At 49.9% G+C, this 23,758-nt stretch overlaps 1 protein-coding gene across 2 annotated transcripts in view; it reads right to left on the bottom strand.

The window, feature by feature from the left end:
• The window catches only part of IGSF3 (immunoglobulin superfamily member 3), a 92,580-nt gene that overhangs the window by 22,369 nt on the left and 46,453 nt on the right, over positions 1–23,758 (bottom strand). Inside the window, exons 3-6 of one of the 2 annotated variants that reach the window (XM_041420891.1) lie at positions 9,937–10,347; positions 8,722–9,111; positions 6,636–7,037; positions 2,733–3,137 (exon numbers count right to left, since the gene is read on the bottom strand). In XM_041420891.1, the coding sequence (XP_041276825.1) occupies positions 2,733–3,137; positions 6,636–7,037; positions 8,722–9,111; positions 9,937–10,347 (1,608 nt within the window). The remainder of the gene's footprint in view (positions 1–2,732; positions 3,138–6,635; positions 7,038–8,721; positions 9,112–9,936; positions 10,348–23,758) is intronic. The other variant, XM_041420892.1, reaches the window with a different exon arrangement.

Genomic DNA, 23,758 nt, shown 5'->3' with positions numbered 1-23,758 from the left:
GCAGTGGCCCTAAAGCAGTGGAGATTTCTGTCCCTGTAAAGCACACATGAGCTCTCAACCTAAGGTGTGCAGGATTGCATGACACTGAGGAGCAGGCCAGGAAATGGAGCTTTGGATCCCAGTGCTGCTGCTGGTGAACTGACATGATACCCAAATTCTCTATAACCTCTCACACACACAGCCAGCACCTTTTATGGGGGATTTCCTCACACTGGCAGTCTTTAGAACAAAAAAATCCCAAGGGATCGGGAATGTCAGTCTCAAAGGCCAAATGTGGCTCAGATGCCACAGGAGACTTGTGCCATCATGCCTGCAGACCCTGTACTCAGAGCTGGGTTAATGCTGTCATTGCCTGCCTTCCTTGCTGCCTCCTTCAGCCCCTACATGTTTCATTTCTCAAAATACTGCTCATTTCTTCTCAGATTTCACAAAGCAAGGACACCACGACTAATTTACCTTTCTCTCCTCAACACAGTTCAAAGGCTGGTATACTGATTTCCATGTCTGCACCTGGAACCTGTCAAATAGAAAGGTCACTCAAACAGGGAGCAGGGGTCTGAGAGGGAACTAGAATCCCCACATTAACTTACAGTCTAGAAACACATGCTGGCTCCATTTGCCAAAAGATCTCCAGATAACTCTTCTTTATGGTGTCCCTTAGTGGCCTGGTAGTGGAGATAGGTCACCCCAAGCATATGGGTGAAGGCAGACACCCATGGCTAATGGCAAAGGAAAGGCTAGGATTGAGACACCAAAGAGCAGCCTAAAGTTATGTCAGATTAAGGTGACTGTAGTGGAACAGAAGTAGACAGACAGCTCTCTCAGCTGTTTACTCATTCTGGAGTCCTGAATGACACTTTTTGGAGAAGCCTTGGATATTTATCTAAAAACCAGCACCCACTTCATCAGCATAGGTTTGACTGGGAGGCCTCTAGGACATTCACTCAGAAGTGTCTGGGGAAGGTGTCTCCCAGATCATCCTGGATCCTCTCTGGAGATCATCCAGCCAAAGACCCAGGAATGACACAATACAACCCACTGCTACCTGCAAAACCAGAGAGAACCAGAGCAGTCCCTGGTGTGACTGCCAACATTTCATTCATGGAGAACATCAACTGCCCACTCCAGGGGGCTGCCTGGGACATGGTAACAAAACACAGAGAGGGTGCAGCCATGGTGGTGGGAGAGCTCTGAGGAGTCCCTCTTCCCTTCCATCCCCACTTGTGAGCCATAAAGCCTCAAACATTATGCAGGCCTCACCGAACTGACAGCTAAGATTTTTTTTTGCAGTTGTCTGCTGAGCAGCTGGGAGACAGGGAGAGGTGAAAACCATGGAGACCTGGACAACTTGTTCTGTTAAGGCATCACTTGAGTCTTACTGCTCCAGTAAAGAACAACAGGCTGCCAGAGCATGGTTTAACTGATCTGCCTGCCACCCTGAGCTGTGACACATAGGCTCTCTTCCTGAAGCTGTTACCAAGGATTTCTCTTTCCCTCTCTGTCTCACACACAGATATGCATGCATAGGGCTGTGAAGAAGCATGTTACTCCAGGGACCACATCCATTCAACACTGCTTCCTAAGGAAGTAAGCTAAAATGATGAACATCACCAACTCGACCTTGCAAGCAGTAAACCATGTATTACAAGGCAGCATAATCAAGATAAATGGAGAAGATTAACCTGGAGATGAGGGCAAGGGAGAGAGAGGGAAGAAAAATTATGGAGAGCTCATGAGGTGGCTCGAGCTCACAGCATCCCCTGAGTTGTCTAAAGGCAGGGTTGGGGAAGGTGGAAGGAGTATGAAGAGGGGAAGGTGGAGGGATTATGAAGAGGGATACTGATGGGAAAAACATAAAGTCCAACCAGCAGAGACCCTAGGAAGGAGTCCTTCTGCGCAGGAACACAAGAGGAGAACTCACATGCAGCAAGGACCTGAGCTAACAGTCCTGAAGGTGTTAAACTCCAAACACCAACTCCACCCCTAAGGCCGAGAAAGCAATACACCAGCTCAGCAACAGCCCACAGCTACCATGGCCACATATGTTTGCACTTTTCATGCACAATAGGGAGACCAAAAAATATCAGTGGCAAGGCCTACAGAAGGCCCCTCACTCTCTCCAGTGGCTGTACAGGGACAGCACCTTGCAGGTTTTCTGATTGTCCCTGCCAGGTGCCTGTTGCTTATCTGCTGCACACTCTGAGCGTGCACACATGGCTGTGGAGGCTTTCAGGGGCCAAAAGGGTCAATTTCTGGTGAGGATGAAAATCAGGCTCTGTGATCACCACCTGTTTTTGAAGGTGCCTCCAGCAGAATGAGAGCTGCACCCAGATTTTAGACCAGAGGTGCAGCACCCCAACTATGATGCATGTGCAGCTTTGGTGGGAACACATCCCTCTCTTTGATCCCGTTTGCCCCATTCTTCTCCTCTCTTTTCCAAGTCTGCCATGGTAAATGGAGGTGGCAACCTGAAAACCACCTCTGTCTCACAGGAACACTCCAGACACTGAACTGAGCTCAGCCACCTCACTTTCCAGAAGAAAACCCCAGGAACAGCATAAAAGAGGCAAAGAGGTGGACAAAGGAGCTCCAACATAATCACAGTCGAAAAGCTGAGCCAGCTACAAGCAATAAACATCACCCACTGCCAGAAGAGCAGTCCTAACTCAGGGGAGACCTCTGCAGCACCAGCACATCCCCCAACCCCTCTCCACACACCCCTTGGCACTCACCTGGCCGCAGGACCCTGATTTCCAGCAGGTTGGAGGTCCTGTCCGCCAGCCTCGTCCAGCTGCTGTTGTAGTTCTTCCTCCAGAGCTCGGCCACGCACTGGTACTTGCCGGCCTCGGTGTCGCTGGCCCTGCTGATGCTCAGGCGCACGTTGTTGCTGGACTCGGCCTTCTCGATGGCGGTGCGCGTCCGGAAGGCCGCGGCCCTGTCGCCCCACTGCACGCCGCCGTCGCGCGTGAAGGTGACCAGGTCGTGGAACTCGGTGCTGCCCGCCGGCTGGAAGCGCCACGTCACCGACACCGGCACCCACGACGGGTAGTGGGGCTTGATGATGCACTGCAGGTCGAAGGACTCGTTGTAGGTCACGCCCGGGGTGCGGGAGATGGCGGTGACAGCAAATCCGGCCTCTGTGGGAAGAGAGGAGAGGGCTCTGAGACACCTGCCTGAGGGGGCCCTGCCGTCAGCATGCAAGAGCCAGCGTGGTCATCCAGTGGTGCCATCAGCCTCTCGAGCTGTGTCAGCTTTTCATTTGTATGGCCAAGTGAGGTGAAAAGCAGAGTGGCAAAAACACAAAAGTGGTGACGGCCTGAGCAGCAGTGACTGCCTGAGTGAGCACGGGCTGCAGCCATAGTGGGATTGCCCTTGACTTCTGCCCAGAGCAGTGAGATCCCCTGAGACCGGCCTCTGCAGGCTGCCAAAACCCTGTATGGAAATGCAGCAGCACAATGGCAAGGGAGAGCACCTGGCAGAGCAGCTACTCAGCACCAGCCCCCTGTGATTCACATCCACCTCTTGGGCAGGGGGTCCCACCCTGTCCCCCAACCCAGGTCTGCGTCTGGTGGCTGCAGCTGGAGGAAAAATGAGGAAAACAAGAAGTAGCAGCCTTCAAAACATGCATTGTAGAGGTGGCAATGGTTACAAAACCCCAGGATGGAGGCAAACTGAAAGAGAAGCTGGTTGCTCCTGTTCTTCACACAGCACAGCTTTTGTTCTCTTCCAGATCACAACTCCAGGACAGCTTTATGCAGTTATTCTCTCATGTCTGCCACTCTGTATGCTGGTCAATACACTTTGACTTGTCTATCGTCAGCATTCTGTTTGTTTAGAGGAGTTGAAATCAGCAGTCTGTTAGTAATTAAAAGGTAACATATTCCAGTTAGCCAGTCAGGCTTACATATTCAGGCAGAATATTTCCATTGCTCATTTGAACCAAGCTGCAGAGAGAAACATTTTCTTCTCTTCCAATCACTTCAGTGTGGCCAGCAGACTCAGCAGGGACCTTGTTCTCTTCTGCCAAGGTCCCCAAGAAGTGCTCCCCTCCTCAGAGGCTCCATGGGGTGTCCCACATGGGCTGACAGTTCCCCCTCTCCCTGCAGTGCTGACCACCCCAGCTCTCAGCGGAGCCGCCACTGCTTGAGGAGACCCCACACAGTGCACAGTCAAAAAAGGAACATCTTCTGGATCAGCATGGAGCTTCAGCCTGCCACTGGCTCGAAAAGATGAGCCAGGAGCTCCCTGCTGCTGCAGGCAGACCGGGCACAGCAAGGAGCCCACCAAATCTGCTCACTTCCAGCAAGTGCCTCTGCAACCCCACAGCGTCACCGTGCCAGAGTTCCAGGATGTGTAATTACTGAGAAAACAGGTCAATCTTCAGGATTAAAGCCTCTCACAGCATGTCCAGTGATTACCCAGGAGACCCAGGCTGCCTCCCCTGCAGAGCTGTCGTGTCTCAGCCCCACATAAGCCCTCACCTTCAGACCCCCCTGCAGCCCTCCTGCTCCCTTGTGTTAGCAGGCCCAGCTCAGAGAAACCCTGAGCCAGAGAAGGCCTTGGAAAGCCAACTTAATTTCACCAACACCAGCTGATTTAATCAAGTTTACTCTCCAGTTGGCCTGGGTAAGGACGCTTCATGAAGTCATGCAGAAGCCAGGTGTGTTTCTCAGGTCTTCAACTCCGTCAACATGGTCATGGCACTTAACAAACAAAAGCCCTTCCTCTTTTGGGACTTGGTACAAAAAGCATAAAAGTGGATTGATTTTCTGTAAAACCTCCCTACAAAAATACACCACTCCTTCACCCCCTCCTTCTGTGGCCACACTGGGACTTAAGTCCATGCCACACACTCAAGAGCCTCAGAAGTTCAGGAACATCTGGTCTCCTCTGTCAGCACATCTCTGTCCTCTGGCTCTTGCTTCTGAACCACCCTGTGGTTAGATTTGTGGGTTTGAACATCATCAGCTGAAGAGTTTCTTACCCCGGCAGGCTGGCAAACAATGAGACCTTAACTTGAAATGTGAGTGTCACTAAGTTTACTGCATTTTTTTCTTTTAGAACAGCAGTTTCTGAGGCAATAAACCTCTCTTGCTTTTTCTTAGTACCCTGAATTTGAGTTTCTCAGGACATTTCAAAAACATGAAGCTGAACAAAAAAAAAACCAAAACCAGATTTAGCAGCAAAACAATACTCAATAGTTTCTCTACTATATTTTTATGAGGTACTTCAGCTTTGCTAGTTAAAGAGACCTAGGAATTTCTTAGGACTAGACAGAACATGCTCAACAGCCGGTGACTGAGGAACGGAGGAGGTGGGACAACCTTTCCAACACTTCTTCTGGAACTGCTGTGCACTTCTGAGCATCTTAAATTTTAACGAGAGCAGAAGTGGCACATTTTAAAATCTCAGTGCTTAATCTCAGGACTTTTACAAGTGGCAGAGTAAAGGGAAGGGCTGACATGTGGGACTTGTAGCAAGCCAAATGCTGCTGACCTCATGAGGAAGATACCATTGAAACTAGATGAGAATCTTGCTTTAGTACTTTACAAAAGAACATCCCTACCTGCTTTTGGAAGCTATACAGAAAAGATTTCTAACTCCAGATAAAACAGCCTCTGAAAGGAGGTCAAAAGTAAAGGATAGGAAAGGAGGAAAAAAGCAAGATTTTCATCAGAATACAATATGACTTTGAAGTCTGGTCTCACACACATCTTGTCAAACTTAAGATTAATACTTCAGAGTACCAGTAAGAGCCACACAATCCCCACCCTCCTGCCAAAATTTCCATCTTAACCTTTCAACAGAGCTCCCTGAGTGTCTTAGTCTTGGCATTCTGAGAATCAGTGGCATCATCGAAGCAGTCATCCCTTCTTCAGCCTTCTGGAGATCTCTTTTGGAACCAGCCCAAGAGGACCAAAGTAACTCACAATCCATGCACAATGTCAACCTCCCTACCTGACCTCTCCTAAACTGATGTGGTTTCACTGTGTTGGAATAGAGTAGCCCCTTGGCAGAGCAGAATACCAGCAGCAATGATCCCAAGGTACTGGTTTACTTTGGTCATGGACAACATTGTGGTTCTGGGCCAGCAGCTCAGTGCATCCTTGCAGAGGCAGCGAGGACCATTCCTGACTCATGTTTTCTGTCAAGAGATGCCCACCATTTCTGCTTTTTGGGCCAACAGATGCCCAGCATTCTGCACTCCTGATCTGGTGTGGGCAGAAGTAAGTTTTACCTAGGGCAGGCAAGGAGGTTTTGGTTCCAGGGCTGCCAATGGAGCACCACCACTGCACTGACCAAAACTCAGCTCCAGTACTGGCAGAACACATCATGGGACTGGCAGCCTCTCTGCTCTGAAGGACACTGGAAGCCCTATAACTCTCCTCAGCCATTCCATGCTCTGCTCCTGCCACAGCCACCCCTCAGACTGCCCCAACACACAAGGGCGCATGCAGGCATTTTGCACCAACCTACAAGGAGCTGTGGGCAGGCTGCTGGGTGCCTCCATTTTGCCGGCAAGCAAAGACAGGAGCACTGAGAACATCCTCAGTGATCTGCAGGTGACCTCCTGGGGAACGGCCAGGCATGTGGGGGACCGTGGCCCCAGGGCCCCCCAGGCCTCAAGTACTCACCCAGAGCAGTGATGGACACCGGGGTGCTCGTGTGCCGCTCCCCAACCATCTGCCACTCCCCATCCAGCGTCCGTGTCCACTCGGCCACCCGGCACTCATAGTGGCCCTCGTCCGCCTTGACGCTGTTGAAGATCTCCAGGGTGAAGGAGCCGGGCCGCACCTGCTCCACCTGGATGCCCCCGTAGCTGCTGCGCTCCGCGTAGGCGGGGCCGGGGTGCAGGGTGCCCTCCCGGTCCAGACGCACGATCTCGCTGCGCCGGTTCAGCTTGTCCACCAGCTGCCAGGCGACCGAGAGGCGGCTCTGGGGCCCGAAGCCCGAGCGCACGTTGCAGCCAAAGCGCAGGCTCTCTCCCTCCAAGACATTGGTGGCGTTGTTGATTATCTCCAAGGAGATGCTGGTCTCTAAGGAGAGAAACGCATACACACAGGGGAGATGATACACACTCGCCACTGCTCGGGATGCAAGAAGGACGCTGCTGGCCAGAGACGCTTTCCACCAGGTGCAGGAAACTGCCCACGCATTTGGGTCCAGGCACGTCTTAACCTCATGCGTGACCACATCCAAAAACAGCTGGTGGGCAGCGAGCTGCTCCTGGTGACTTGCACACTCAAGGCAGGTGTAGGCCAAAGCTGGGAGAAATCTCTGCCTACGGCTCAGGAGACATTGCCGTGTCTTCTGGTCACCGGTCCGGGATGGGATCTTGGCAAGACTTGAGGGAATTTCTGTTGCTAGAGTATGCACTGCGTGCAACTGGCTCTGCCAAAAAAAAAAAGCTTCCAGCACCCTGTGGCTTTTCCAATTCATGTCATCCTGATCACCATCTTGCCACATCCATTCCTACCAACACCTTTTGGGAGAAGCTCTCCCAGACTCCCACTGATAGTGACACTATAGGTAGCTATCACTGTTTGGTAATGTTCAAAAAAAAAAATCTGGCATCTTGAGCTTCCCACAGGTGTAAGGCTTTGTGGCTGTTTTTTCAGAGATACTGAGTGCTGGTTACTCCTGCTGCCTTCCATCACAGTTATGGACACTTAGCACCCTTAAAAAAATAATCACATTTGTTCCTACAGCTGGTGATTTATCAAAGGCAAGAATCAAATCTGTCTGAAAGGTGGCTGGGTCTACAAACAATACATTTTAGAAATTTGTCCAGTGCAACATTTCTAGCTAGAGTGATTTTCAAAGCCAAACAAATGAGACCAAATATTGGTAGGACAGAAAAGAAACAGAATTTCTTTTGGAGAAATGAGGAGGGAAAAAAAAAGCTAGAGGAAAGGGCTGCATTTCGCTACAAATCTCGGAGGTAGGAGGCCAATAAAGCACAAAATCTTCTTGCAGCTACCCTCTGCTTGGTCCAAGCCCACTGCCATGGCAGCTGGGCAACCCATGCAAGGTTCACCATGCCATGGCCACCAGAGTTTCAGAGAGCAAAACAAGGAATGAGTCAGTGGAATCTCTCCTCTCAACCTATTATTTCCGTATTTACCATGTTTATCTCACAAATATAAAAGACATTCAAGGCAAGCCTCCAATTGTTTTCACCAGAGGAGCTGACACACAGTGACCAGGACGGAGCTCCACACTGAAGAGCACAGCGGCTCAAGCAGCACACCTGGTTTCTTCCAGTACAGCTGTCTTGCAAGACAGCTGAATCACCATCACATAACAGCCTGCAGGAACCTAGCAGCTCCTAGGGTAAACCAAGGCCAGGCTGGTCTCCCCACTATGCCTGCTGAGCACTTTACAGAGCACCCAGCTCCCTGCGGAGCAAGGCCTGGAGCGACACGTGAGGAGCAAGTCAGAGGCTGTCACATGTACCTTCAGCTCAAGAACGGAACTGCCAGCTTGGTGTCATTACAAGGTGGGGGCATGACTCCCCACCTATCAACCTGACACACATCCCTCCTTTTCATCTTCTCAACAACAGAAATACATCTTGCCAGTAGGGATTCCAAGCCCGAACAGCACGTGAACTCTTCCTCCCTCTCCTGTACTGCTGTGGTCTGGGCACATCACATCTTTGCCAGCTACCTGCCCAGTACAGCAACGCCCCCAGGACGGGATGGACACACCCCTACTTACTGAGTGGCATGACAGTGATGGGGATGTTCTTTGGCCGCTTGCTCTCCTTGTCGATGAAGTCCCCCGTCACAGTCTTCTCCCGCTCGGTCACCCGGCAGTTGTACTTGCCGCTGTCCTCCAGGCGCAGGCGGTAGATCTTCAGCACGAAAACGTTGTCGCTTTCTTTGGCCACCTTGAGCTGGCCCAGGGCCTCGCGCTGGGCAAACTCGTTGTTGAGCACTGGCACGGCGTTGGGTCCCAGGCTGGCGATGAGGGAGCTGTTGAAGGCCCAGGAGATGGAGAAGTAGCGGTCGGGGACGTTCTGCGCCTCCAGGATGCAGCGGAACTCCACCGGCTCGCCCACGATGTACATCCGCTTCTCCGTCTCCAGACGGACACTGAACTCCTTGTCTGGGGAGAGAGACTTGTGTCAGGATGGCAAAGCCCACCAGGACAGCCAGCACCCCTCGTGTCAGGTCTTCACAACTTGCTACTCTCTGCATAGCCAATATCCCTCAGACAAGCACATCCAGAGGTAAAAAGTTAGGGACTTGTTTTTGCTGTGGGAGACCAGATGGACTGTGCTGCCATTGAGCCATCTTCTTGCCCATCAAGCAAAGAGCAAGCAAAGGCTTCCTCAGTCACATCCCTGTCCTCCAGGACATCCAGTACCACTGTGGAACATGACCTGGAGTCTAGTCCTACTCCCACCCTGCTCAGCCAGAGTCCAAGAAGTAGAACCTTAAGGGACATCCCAGAGGAGCAAAGAGCTCAGATGGGTTTTCAGATTCTTAGCAGGAACCTGTGCTGAGGGCTAGGAGAAGAATTTTGACTTGTAAATGGACCTTGTGCGATACAAAAGCCCTTGCTGAAATTTTCAGTTTTATTCCCTGCTATATCATTCTTACCTCCTAACTTACCAAAATCCTCACTCTCTGTGCTAGCACTGAGTGCTTAAGAATTATGTTTTAGCTTCTGTGCCAGCCCCAGATCCCTGACCACGTCAGGAGACAGGGCCTGCCACCCAAGCCCCCTTGCTGCCCTTTGCTGACACTTCCCTTGGCTGCAGGCAGTGCCTGGGCCCTCCCTTGCCCTGTTTCACCCTGCCAGCAGCCCCCCACGTGGGGTACATGGCAAAGCAGGGAGCCAGACCCCAGCTACCTAACATGGCACAGCCCCATTTTCCACCTCCTCCCACTGCCCAGCCCAGGGAGAAGAGGCAGAGGAGACACTGACCAGTGGCTTGCACATTGACGATGGCGCCCTGAGAGCGCTTGCGGGTCATGGCGTACCAAGAATCGTCCGGGTCCTGGATCCACTCTGCTGCCTCGCAGTAAAACTCGCCCTGGTCTGAGGGGTGGAGGTTGTAGATGGTGAGTTTGGAGGTGGTCTCCCCAACCTTGTCCAAGCGCACATCCCCCGTGGCCTGTCGCTGGGCGTAGGCGCTGCCGGCCCGCAGGACGAAGTCGCGGCTGAGGGAGATGATCTCGACGGGCGCCTCGCTGCCGCGCTGCCGGTACCACGCGATGGAGACGTGGCTGTGCTGGGCTGTGCTCTTGGACACCTCGCACTTCAGCTCCAGGGAGTCGTGCTCCACCTTGTTCAGCGTCTGCGGGATCGCTGTCACCCGCAGCGAGTCCGGGATCACTGCAGCAGAGCAGGACACAAACAGCCCAGAGTTAGCAAGGCCAAAATGCTGAGGGTAAAGGCCAAACACCTTAACAGAGCTGGGGAGAAGTTTCTTTTCACAGTTGCAATTAAACTAAGAATTAGCAAGGCTGTGTTAACTCACATTTTGCCCCTAGGAAGAAGAGAATCGTCCCTAAAGCCCTTGGCTGGGAAAGACCACGATCTGCAGCACAAACTCCAAGTGTGGTGCTTAAATTCCTGCTCAGTGGGCCCAGCAACTGAACAAGGTTTTCTGTCATGCTGCAGAGCAGCACAGTTTGTTGCATCCATTTCCCATCAAGGGATTTTGTCACGAGAAGCCTCTCCTCCACCATGTGTTCCCCAGCATGTTCTGTGACACTCCTCTTGCCCACATCCTTCAGCCACTCCTCAGCCCTGGTATGGTCTTCACCCCTCCTCAGTCACTGGTGGGGCCAAGCCAAACATATTCAGTTCCTTTAATCTTCCCTTATAAAAAAGTCAGGAGATCAAATTCCCTTCTCCATAGTTTATATAGTTTCCTCTTTTAATGACCCCCTCAGGCTAAAGGAAGGGGTTTCTGCATTCAGAGGGAACTGGCTCCTCTAAGGGCAGCAATACAATTGCACCCTGACCAGTGCTCACTCCCAGGACACAGCCACCTCAAGGCAATTGGTAGTAAAACTGCTGGCTACTTTTCCAGCTGATTAACCAGAGGAAATGAAGTATAGCTGCTAAAATCAGGAGGAAAACCAAAAACTGCAGCCCTCCAGCCTTGCTGGGATTTAAAGAGAGGTTTTACCACCAGAAGATGAGATTTTTTAATAGAAGCCCTTCTAGACTTTGCTGTCTCAAGGAGCATCACGTGGAAAGAAGAATGTAAACCTTCTCCCCAGCTCTGCAGGCAAGGCAGTGTTAGTGAGCCTGTTAATGCCCACGGTTTTGCCACATACCAGTGGAATATAATTAACACATCTCAGTTTGGTTTCATTGACAGCTCTGGATGGCTTGACAAAATTAGCTGAGCTGCCAGAAGCTGCATCTGTTTCATTCAGGCACTGCTACAGAGAGCAATGAGCTGCAGTGAAGACAACCACTGGGATTATTTATGGCAGAAAAGTCAAAATCAGAAGAGGGCAAAGAAAAAAAGGAACAAGTTGGGAGTAAATGAGAGGGAAATCTTCCCACATTCAGTCCAGATGGGATCATTTTCTTTTACTACATGTTCACCACCCAAGTTACTGCCTGACAGGAAAGGTACCTTGTAAGGCTGCTTACACTGCAGGTCATTGTCTGTCCCTGTCACCACCACATGTCTTCTACTCCCTCCCTTCCCCTCCTCTCTCTCACTGGAATCCCCATCCCCTGCTTGTTGGCAATAGTTTCTGGCCAGGATCCTTCTTACTTCACCTTTCCCCTTATCCCTGTCTACCAAACAGTGGTGACAGCAACAACTAACCTTGCCAGCTCACAGTGCCTGCACAACAAGCTTTAAACTTCTCATTTCAAACCTTACTGAGTAATTTTCACAGATGCACGGCTCCTTTCTCTTTGCCCTCCAGCCATGGGCTCTTACAACTTCTCCTATGTTATTTAAATAAATTAAGCCTCATCATCATCTTGCTGGAGTGACTTTCCTGAGGAGATGCTTTGAACGCAGCGTCTCTGTGCAACAGCTGATGGGATGAAAGTAGGCACATGTGAAGGAAATGTGCCCCCTCTCTCCCCTGGTCTGAGAGCCCTGCGTTCCCCACCAGTTCCCTGTGTGTCCCCCAGCCCTGCTCAGCAGCACAGCTGCTCTCTGGGTAAGCACAGGGAGCTGCTGACCCCAGGAGCCTGTCTGGCTTTGCAGGACAAGCCAGGTCATGCTCTAAGAAGGGACAGACACTTGGCCTGCCAGACACGGAGCTGCCCACTTCCCAGGGGTAATACAATGGGAAGCCTATCTGAAGGCTGGGTCTCAGGCAAGCACTTGCCACACCATTTCCTGAGCAGGCTGGAGGCTAGCACAGACATCATTTTGCCAGCTGGAACCATGACTTTGTATTTCCAGGTCATAACCCAGCTGGAGGGTTAGCATCCTTTATCCCACATTGGCAAGTTTTTGCAAAGTGCACTCCTGGAGAAAAATCAGGAGGTGTCAGCGTGTGGTTAACGCTGTAATTTAACTGTGGTAACACCTGACACACTGTGCTGCATTCCTCCTGCTACTTTACTTTAAAAAGCCAGCCAAGATCCTCCTGGTTAGAGGAACTGGCACGACCTTTTGGGTTGCACACAGCCTTCAGGCTGTGGTCTTACATCAGCATGGCAAGGGGATATATTCAGTTAGTGCCACCTTCCTAACCAGGAGGACTTGACACTTGTTTGATAAATGAAAGCCCAGTTTTCCAAGGATCAGACAATCAGGGAGGAACAAGCCAGACCCCTGAGGTGTCTGGGACAGCGGGGAGGCTCTGTGCTTCACACCATCACTCTCATTCTTGGCCAGTGATGCAAAAACAGCTGTTTTATTTACACTGTAAGATGTGCCTCGGTGCTGTGTTCAGTCAGGGGGGAAGTTGGCAGGAGAAGAGAAAATGCAATACCCAAGGCACAGGCCCCACTGGCCTGCACCAACAAGGGTTAACTGAGAGGGGACCTCATCTATGTATGCAAGTGTCTGAAGGGCAGGTGTCAAGGTGGTGCTGAGCAGTAGGAGGAGAGAAACATGAGGAAACACTTCTGTGAGGATGACAAGGGTACTGAAAGAGACTGCCCAGACAGGCTGTGGAGGCTCCTTCTCTGGAGATACTCAAAAGCCTTCTGAACTCAATCCTGAGTAATGTGCTTTGGGGGACCCTGCTCAAGCAGGGAGATTGAACAGATAATCTTCAGTGGTCCCTACCAATCTCACCCATTCTGTGACTCCATGTGACAAGAGAGCTACAGGCATGGCTTAGCCCATCAAGCTGGAGCAGACTAGGGCTGCAAGTCACAGAGAAAAAAGGGAACACCACAAAGGTGCTCACCAGGGCAGGACAGAGCATGCAGGATGTGCATTCTCAGAAGAGAAGTTCCTCCCAAGCCAGTCACCCCGCTCAGGTGTCACAGACATCAGCTTGCATATCAGGACACGAGTGAGTCTTAGCACAGAGCTCACCTGGGAGCCCTGGCTCTGCTGCCAGCCACCCACACTCATCCTGCAGCCAGCTGTCACAGGAAGCACCAGGGCTTCTGGGGACACTCTGCAAGCTGAGCTCCACTTGAAAGCAAGGACAAGCTTAGATGAGAGTCACCTCCCTGTATGAAAGGGAGCAGAGCCACACCTGAATCAGTGCCAAGTGGGATGCTGCAGGACACATCCTTTTGCTCCTTCTTTCTCACCCAGCTCCTGCCTGTTTCTCCTCTCTTCCCAACGCCTCATCCAGGCAGCCTTCTCTGCACTTCCCCCACCATGCAGCCTTGTTTCCTCCTTGTCCCCAAACACAAGTCCATCCCTCTGCAAGTGTCAGTAGAACTCCCTTCTCTCCAGCATCAAGGTTAGGTTTGGCAGCAAGCAGCTGGACAAGGAGAGGAGTGACTGAAAAGCAATTCCTGGCAGCAAATCTACTGTGCTATCATCCCTGAGCCAGTCACAGCTGACGGTTCTGAGCTTGTACATACAACACTTAAGAGCAAGGAATACAGCACTTCCTATGAGTCCCCAGGCCACAGGTCACTGCAGAGGGTGCTGGATGGGCTGCTGAGCACAGGGTGCTCACAACCACCACCACGTTCTGAAAGCTCCTGAAATATTAAATATAAATATTTCCACTAGAGGGTGTCAGGGACTCGGCCAGAGAGAGTCCCCGGAGGAGGAGCTCAGAGCTGCTCCCCACTGGCCAGGGCAGCCCTCCTCAGGAAGCCTGCACACCCAGTCAAACCCACCTCAAACGCACACACATCAGTAACACACCATCAACGAGAACTCGGCTAATTATGGCCAATTTCAGGACAAGGAACTGGCCTACAGTCTCCCAGAAAACAGGTAGGGAGGAGAGACTAGAGTTCCCAGGTGTGCACTTGGTGCACACCTCAACACACTTTTCTCCAACCTCCAGGCTTCCAGCAGCTCCCAGTGCCATGGTGAAATCTGCCCACGCACACAAGGATGACCCAGGTGTCTCACTTTTCCCCAGGTTGGCTCTGGCTCATCCTTGGGTCTCCAAAACCCCAAACATCTCCAAGGGGTAGGTTATGAAAGCTTTTATGGGCCAACACAAAGCAGAGATCTATCAGTGTTTTCTCTACTCCCAGGCAAGGCAGCAAACCTGCCTGAGACTCCCTTTCCTTGCTAAGAGATGCAGGAGGAGCATCAGGCTGGGAGCCAGAGGCTGGTGAAACAATGCTGTGAAAATCACTTAGCACCACAGCAGCCTTACACTTCAGGCTCTTCAGGAGTAAAACAACTTAGACAGGCTACCCTATACAGCTGGACCACCTCAGGGCCACTGCAGAACAAGGAAAACCCAGCAATCTCTTCTTCCCTTGGATTTCCTTATAGCTTTTACCCACTGTTACACTTTAGAGACACTCTATGGAGCTACCCAGTGCTCCCAGCTGCCTGCTTCATGCCACCTGGACAGAGCTAAGCTTACCAAGTATCAGGTGTGAACTATTTAGGAAGAAAAACCACATGTATTCCCTACCCCTAAGAAGCTGTTTCTGGCTAAGATATACACCCTGGATTTTGCAGGGAATTAGTGCAAAAGATATGTCTCCATCTGCCCCACACATCTTGTTGCCCCATAGGGATCACAGCTCAGCACCAACAAACCTTCCAAAGCCCTCCAGCTGTGTGTGCAAGACAGAAAACAAGATGCTCAAAGCAATGCCAGAGCTACCCTGGTGAAGCCAGAGGTGAGCACTGGGAGGCACCTGAATGGCAATGAGGGGGGGAATACAAGGAACTGGAACACAGTGCTTTGTTATCACACTCTGCCCAACCTGCTAACCCTTCTGTGGCCACCCATGCCACCCCAGGGAAGGAGGGAGGGTCTGCCACCAGAGACACAGGAGCAGCTGGAAGGGATGTGTTGTCTCTCAGTCACTGGAAGCTCTCAGGGATGCATCTTCCTTACATCCCTCCCCCACAGCACTATTGATTCCTGTTCCATACAGGATCCAGGTACGTGTGCAGGCGTACAGTGGGAGGGAAGGGGTGGTGGTAAGACAGGAGCAGTATCTAGATTAGCAGTGTGATCCTCTGGAGCCCTCCTGCCTGGCAATTAGCTGTACATGCTGCTCCATACCTGCTGCAGCACCAGGCACTCCTCCCTGTCAGTCAGGAGCACGTGTAGAGACTTCAGCAGGGAGGAAACACACACCCTGTCACGCTGCAAAACTGATGAATGTCACCTTTGCAAGGGGGAAAAAAATCTGAGCTGATCACACCACTGGTAGCATGTCTTTAGCTTGTTTTATTTTTAAGTACCAGCTAGCAATTCTCAGGTGGCTGCAGGCACAAGAAAGCTGTGTTTCTAATACTGCTGATTTTAAGTTCCCTCCATTGCCCAAGGTCCTACCTGAGGACCAGAATTTGAGACGTAAAACCTACCACCCCAAGAGGTATTTTCACTGTGACTGAGAGTGCAGGGTCTCTGTGCAGAACCTTCCCTCTTCTCTTCCTTGCCTACCAACATATAGCCACAGGCTCTGCCTACCACAGGGAAAAACAAGTATTAATAGTCTGGTTGTTTGGGGATTAATTTCCTTCAGCAAAGCCCCTTCTGCACTGAAAAATAAGGATAGTTAAAGGCAGATAAATACTAGCAATTAACTAAACTAAAAAAGAAGTCATACACTTTTCTCTGAAATTGCGAATTCCTTTCAAGGTCTTGCAAGACTCTTTAGGCCACACTACTGCTGTGGCTAAAGAAAAGCAGACAAATATACTTTTCATCTCCATGGAAGTATCTAAATCTTATTTAAAATGACAAGTTCAACAACAAAGTCACTTTCAGCTGCAACTCAATCCAGAAACAGATCGTGAAGCACTGAACTTGGTCTCACTCATATCACTGCAGCATCCTATGGTAAGAGCAGGAAAAAACCAGAATAAAATAACACATCCCCAGGTTGCATGCTTGCAGCTCTTTTAAAAGGGCAGTTTGCTACTGACTGAGCTGCTGGCAGAAGACAGGAGGGGAGCTGAAGAGTTAAGTGAGACAGCATGGCAGTTGTTTCACAGCAGCAGTAATAAATCTTCCGATTACAATGGTATCCTTGTTGGTACATTAACGACTGCCTGGAATGATTATGCCAATAGAAATGCATCTCCCAATGCAACTGGGTGAGTCCAAGCAGCAAGTGAGAAAGGGCACAGGAAAAAAAACCAAACAGAAGCAACTAAAGCAGGAGAAAGGGGAGAAGAGAATCCAACAGAAGATGCAAAAAGTGGAAATTAGGTCAGCTTTCTTGACTCAGGGCCTGAACTTCTCCGTGCCTGTCAAGGGCTCCACTTGTCACATGTCCAGCCCACCCATCTGAGGCTGTGGCTGTGCTCCCTCCCAGGCAGTGGCAGAGGGTCCCACTGCACAACCTGCTCCATGTCTCCACAATGCCCCTTGCAAGAGGTGCTTCCCGCACATCTGAGCTCTGTGAGACCCCCCCAAATATCATGGACAGAAGCCAGCATGCCCACCCCAGGCACACAGGACAGCAATGCTCTCCTGCAGCTTCCCCAGCCCAACACAAACCCACCAGGGGCTGGCAGCAGGTACCCCAGGACCTTCTCAGAAATCCCCTCCCTGTGCACCCAGGGCATGTGTGCAAGGGGAGCAGATGTGCTCAGCTCCAGTTCTGGCTTGTCCTTGAGTGACCTGGGAGAGCTGAAGCTTTCCGAACTTCTCACAAGTGCTTCAGCTCCAGGAAAAAGGACATCTGCCCACCCCGTTTGCCTTGGGCTTTACTCTGGGGCCCCAGAGATCTGAACAGCACAGCACTGTTCAGATCATTCCTTTAAGTGGATGCTCCTCCAAAAATGCTAGCCCTCTTCCCCTGACTGCTTTGGGTGCAGTGTGGCAGGTGCTGGGAGCACAATCACAGCCCCTGCCCTCAACTAAAGCTGATTTTGGGAACAGCAGAAGCCAGGCTCCTGCTAACAAGCTCCTTCTCCTCTATCCACCCCTATCCCAAAGCATCCCAAGGTGCATCTGGTTATTAGGACAGCTAATTTAGGTGGAAAAGTTCAAGCGACCTCATTAAAATGAAAAAAAAGAGGAGAAACCAGAAAGGGTTGGTAAAAGGACAAGGCAGCACCCAGCAGTGAGAGTCATCATTTGTTCATTAAGCAAAATTATCTGGAGCATCAGTGGAGCGAACCCTGATGACAGCAGCCCAAAGGGCAAAAACATTAAGGACAGAGAGGCAGCCAAGGAGTGCCATGAGCTGGGTGTGTGGCAGAGAGCACAGGATTCATCCCTGCTTCCATCTCCCAGCCAGCTCAGGGAAGAGAACCTTTATTCCCTCACACATGCACACTTTTTTTTGCAATCCTGCTCTGAGAGGTAGATGTGCTCTTCAGGGACTGTGCAAATCAGCCTGCAAGTAAAAAATAGCCTTGAGGAGGTGGCAGAGATGACACCCAAAAGGACAGGGATGTTTGCTTCTCTGCAACAAGGGAACTTGTGCTTGGTAAAAGCTGTATGTCCCTTTTGTGATTACCCAGCACTTGGCAGGAGGTGGTTCCTGGACAGGCTCTGTGGTCACAGAACCCCCAGACGTGATCCAGGCACACTGTGGCACTGCCCTGCTCTCACAGCTCTCCCAAAGGTAATGCTCACACCCTGGCTCTGCTCTGGCAGTGTGACACTGGCCCTGGGACTTGACCCTGCCCAGCTGCTGTGCTCAGTGACACCTGGCCAGCCTGCCAGCCCAGCCCAGCCCCACAAGCACCCCACAGACCCCTCCAAAAATATCCTGGGGGAGACACCCAGGGAGGGCAGCAGCGGGCTGCAGACCCCCATGCGCCACACCGGCCTCTCACCTGTGGAGGAAATAATCTCCAGCAGCAAGCCTGGTGAGACAGACCCCAAATCCCTCCTCTGCCTCCCTCCCTGCTCCACAATCTCACCTCTGTGAGGGTTTAGCTCTCCCGCTGATCCCAAGCACCAGCAGCTACCGCAGCTTAAGGCAAGCCTAAGCCACTGCAAACACGAGGGCAGAGCGCGCCAGCACGCAACTCTTCCACCGAGGGTTAAGCTGATGTGTTTTACTTAACAGCACTTGGGAGCTAAGAGCAGGGATGTGGGAATTTGCTGTGGCTTAAACCAGCACAGGGCAACCTGCTAAGCCACAGCCTCTGAAAGCCTGCAGGAAAGGCAGGGAAAGCAGAAAGGGAGCAAACACGGAGCAGCCCAGGCTCTTCTGAAGCTGTGCAGGAAACACTGTCTTAATGTTTTACACCTCTGAAGGTGAAGTTAAGACATGACAGAAATAGGAAGCTTAGAAAATCCTCTTTTCTCCAGTTTTTTGAAAAGTCTGATTTCATCCCACCTAGTGCACTTAGGCAGGCAGGCAATACGAGCAGCTGAACAAGGAGAGTCATGTAGTACCATTTCAAAACACATCCCAGGCCACATTCTCCCCAGCCTGTAATAATGTTTGTGGTGCTTTATAGTCAGGTAAGTCAACCTTCTCAAAAATCAATTTTCAAGGAGGATTCATTCTCCTCTACCTCGGCTATGCAAGCAACAGCATGAGATAAGAGTGCAAGAGCTGCTTTCAGAGATTAGTGCCCCCACTTCAAGAGCTCGGCAGAGATCACACAGGAGGTCAAGGTGTGCACGGGAGAGCTGCTTTTCCTTCACTAATTCAATAATGAAGGTTTTGAGACCAGCAAGCACTTTCCTCCCATCTGCCTTCGGGCACCTAACCTGTCCCTAGAGGTGCAAAGCCCACGATTGCAACTTCCAGTATCCCCTTCTGTCCTACTCCTTAGGCTCAGCAGTGCTTTATTTCTGCCTCCAGGGCAAGACAACACAGACCAAGGCACACTTGGGAGGTGGTTTTTGCCAAGCAGAATCAGAGCCTTTCCCCTCCAAAACCCACTATTCTGCTGAACACACAAGAATGGAGCATTTCAACCCTCACAAGCAAAGTACCAAAGAAAGCACAGAATTAGGCTTTACTCTCTATTATTACAGCTAAAATTCCTGTTCAGCCCAGGTCTAGGTCTCAAGTTCCCATGGAAAGACAAAGAGAGAACACTGGCATCCTGATGCACAGACAGGGAAGGACAGAATCACAATCCTTCACATGCAGATTACTGAGAGACACAGGATAGTTAATAGGTAGATGAGAAAAGTTTTGAAATCTAAGGCCATGGAAAGACAAAGAGAGAACACTGGCATCCTGATGCACAGACAGGGAAGGACAGAATCACAATCCTTCACATGCAGATTACTGAGAGACACAGGATAGATGAGAAGAAGTTTTGAAATCTAAGGTAAAAACCAAACCCATACAAACTAAGACAGTGGAAATCCTTTCTTCATCTATTAGTCCTGTTTAAAGCATGGAAATTTTTTGTAACATATTATACAAACATACATCTTCACCAGACAATAACCATCTAGTGAGCCACAAAGCCAGCATGAGCTGGAGGGATTTCTGGAAGCTGGAAGAAGGGTGGTGGCTCTTCTGCATATTTCCAAGCTGCTTTCTTCCAACAAGGTTTTGGCAGGTCAGAACTGTTACTCTGAAGCTGGCACCCTCATAATGAATGAAAGGCACAGTCTGGCTCTTGCAGGATGGAGTCCAAGTTCCCCAGCCACAAGGACCACCTGCTCTTCTCCTTTACTAGAAACTGAAGAAAGCAGAATTAAGATGAATAAAGCAAATTCAGCCAAACTGTTGACAGCCTTCTGCCATCTGGTCAAGGTAGCACAGATAAAACAAGGTAACGTCCACTTCTGCAAATCTGGTTTCTTGAGGAGTTTATTTTCTACTGTACTGCAGTTTGGCCTCTGACTCACATGGCTATGGCCACCTCTCCTCTGCAAGCTTTGTCTAGTTCGGCTGGTGGTAATTTGAGGGACAGAGGATAAGTAAAAGGGAGGTGAAATGGCTCTGCTTGAAACCTTTTGGCTTTCCAGACTGCAAAAAGTGTAATTGTGTAGCAATGAGCTAGTCTGGAAAAGCTAATGTGGCATGTACAACCAGCTGACTTCCTGCCTGAGAGTGTCTGGCATCTCTGTATTAGTACCTTTTAATAAATGAGTTTATTTCTATATGCATTGATCTCAGCAGCACAGACAGGCCACTGATGGTTACAGTCAGAAGGGAAAGCTCAGTCTTCCAAAATACAGGTAGATCTCCTACACCACAGTGCTCCAAGTTTTCCAGGACACTCCAAATTCTTTGCAGGAGACTGTAGGCATTTAAAAATAACTGTTCAGGAAATAAAACTCTCATTAAAATAAGGAGAAGATGCTTTTGGCACACCTATCACTAACCCAAAGGCACACAGTGCATCAAAGCAGTGCATTAAGAAACCCACTCAAAACAGTAAAGAAAATAAGTCATGAAATAAACTAGTAAATAGGAAGTTTCCGTGATGTCTCCAGTGCAGGATCAATAGCACTGACTCCAGCAGAATTCAGCATTTTATTTATAGGGCCTCCACCCTTCTCTTGGTGAAGCCTCTGAATGAGGGCCAAGCACAGCTGACACACTCCTGTCCCCAGACCCACAGACAGCTCGAGTTTTCCCACTCTGTGCTGGTCTCACCATTGCACCCGAGTGCAAAAGGCTCTGCAAGCTGCCAGCTTCCCAGCTGCTGCTCCCTGGCCTGCAGGTAAATGGCAAAATGGCCAGCATGAAGCATTTCACTTAGGCTGCTCCCCAGGAATGCCCCGGGCAGAGGTAGGCTCTGGAGTTTAACTGGCTGAGACACCCAGGGAGAAAAGCCTGGGAACAGCAGCAGACACTCTGCTGGCTGCTGTCAGCTCAGCAGATGGGGGAAAGCACTCCATAATGGAAACACCACCAGCTCACATCAGCCTGAAATGACTCTGGAGCAGAAGGAGGGTGAGGGAAGTTCTAAGCAGTTACAGAAAGAAGGATCTCTAAATGTGCTGGGCTGCTATGAAGGAAAAACAAGGGAGCAAGACAGAAGGTAATCATTTTGACAAGAGTCTTCAGGAGGGGCTTCTCAGCACTGCAGGGCTTTTGGACAGTATCTTTTTCCATCTTCACCTTTTGTACCAGCCTCTGGCTGGTCAATGTTCTCAGGTTAACCTCTTCCTACAGATATTTAGGCTTCCAGAGGAGACAGCACCACCTGGCAGTGTAGTTAGGTCCCACCTAACTTCAGCAAGTGGCCATTACTTTGAGAATGGCTAAAGTTCTCAAAATGAGAGGGAAGACAGCAGGTCAGGAATAAGTTCCACAGGTTTCATTAAATAGCTGGAGAAGCAGAAGAGATACCCACCACATACTAATATTTCTCTGTGGAAAACAATGAAATGTTTGGTCAACTTTAGACACCAAAGAAGTCACCTGGAAAATAACCATGGGGGTATGGCAATCAGGGAAAAGCAGCGACCACACTTTTTTAGATACTTAGCAATTCAACCAGGAAGCAAAACCCACAGGAAACCAATCTTCAGTAGTTCTTCTGCCCACATTTATTCTTCTTTCTTTTATAAAAATCTAGAAAGTTAGCACTGGTATCAGCATTCTATCCTGTCTAAAACAAGGGACCCACTCAAATAAAAAAAACCCACTGAAGGCAGACTCAAGAGCCTTGTTTTGTGGCACAGCTAGAACACATCCTCCCTTCTTGCTTACCACTGTTTTGTTCCCTGTAACAAAGCAGGACAGTTTTGAAGGCTACCAGACTTCAGATCACAGCTAAATTCCTATAAACACAGCCTTCAAAAAGGAAGGGAAGAGCTTTAGACTGTTCCTTTTCTTCTGTTACATTAAAATGGTATGAAGGTTTTTTTTTTTTTTCCTTTTTCCACATAATTATTCTGGTGGGGGTTTTTTTTGTATTCTAAAACCTTTGCTTGAGCACATTAGGTATTCAAGTCTCCTGTGCCCTGGCAAACTCAAGGGTGACTGAAGAACTAGTGGAACCATGACAGCACAGATGGGGGAGAGGGGAAATCAATACATAAGGGAAGGGAGCTCCAGTCAGACTCTTACAGCTCCCATTAACACTTGGGACACTTGGGAAAGAAATTCCTTGGGAAAGACTCTCTTACCTGTGGCCTGTTAGCAGAGATGGCCACATCTGAGGCTCCAAACAGCTCTTTTAGCCTGGCTCTTTGAAATGCCACCTCTCTACAGCAAAACAGACTACAGCAACATGGCACACTGCTGCCTCAAAATAAGCAAGGAAGGGATTTAAAAAAAACCCCAAACATCCTTGCTTAAGGAAAATGCTCATTCTTCTAGCCATCACTGAAAAAAAAAAAAAAAACAAACAAAAATCACAACATAAAAGAGACAGAAAGCTATTTTCCCATAAAATTCATTGCAAGTTTATTTGAGTACTCAATCATCCTCAGACATTCTGGATCTATTAAGGTCTGGTTTATGCCAGAGAATTCCACACAAAGTGATTTCAGTAAAACTAATTCAGCCCCTAAGCCTTGCTGTTAAAACAGATATTTGTAGCAGACTTTAATCCACGCAGTTCACTTTGATAATTTCAGGAATTTAGGGCTATCTACAAAGGGGTGGGGGTAATAAGACTGTGGAAAAGATACACAGGCAGAGTGCAAAACTCACTACCTCACACATTGCAAGTGAAAAGCCAATTCCTTTCATGCCACCAATGCAAATTCAGCCTCCAAGAGTACCCAGAAACAGTATGAGGAAAATGTGAAGATTAAATTCCTAAGAGGCTGGCAAATGCTCCCCCCTTATCCACAGAGCTGCAGAGGTGCACACCACCACACTGAGAACATCGAGAGCACAGCCTTCCACTGGCTTTGGGTAAGCCTGGCTTGGGAACTCTTTCCTATGGCCCACGAGATGTTTGCCTGTGGAAACACAGGCTGAGAGTGGGTAAGAGGCAGCCTCATCCCCGAGAAATGTGTCATGTTCACCCTGAACACAGCAGCAGAGACAGAGTGGGTGGATGTGCAGCCTAACAGGGGCTACCAGCACTGCCTTGCTGAATTTCACCTCCACCAGTCTCCTCCTACCTTTTTTTTATTTTCTGCATTTATTTTAAGCAATTAGGTCCCTGTGATTCAACATTTTTCCTTTAAGGAAAAGAGTCATATATCTGTTTTCCACCTCTAGAGCTCGTGGTGACTGCTGTGGTTTTGCCCTAGGTGCAGACCAATACACGGCTGGGAGAAGATTTTGAAACAGGACTTTCCACTGAACTATGAAGCACTGGCTCCCTCCTGGAAATGTTATTTCCACAGAA

The sequence above is a fragment of the Onychostruthus taczanowskii genome, unplaced genomic scaffold (assembly GCF_017590055.1).
Source record: "Onychostruthus taczanowskii isolate IOZ18803 unplaced genomic scaffold, ASM1759005v1 scaffold67, whole genome shotgun sequence".
Lineage (NCBI taxonomy): Eukaryota > Metazoa > Chordata > Aves > Passeriformes > Passeridae > Onychostruthus > Onychostruthus taczanowskii.
Note: the sequence above shows the minus strand (reverse complement) of the source record. Positions and strands in the feature narration are given on the sequence as shown.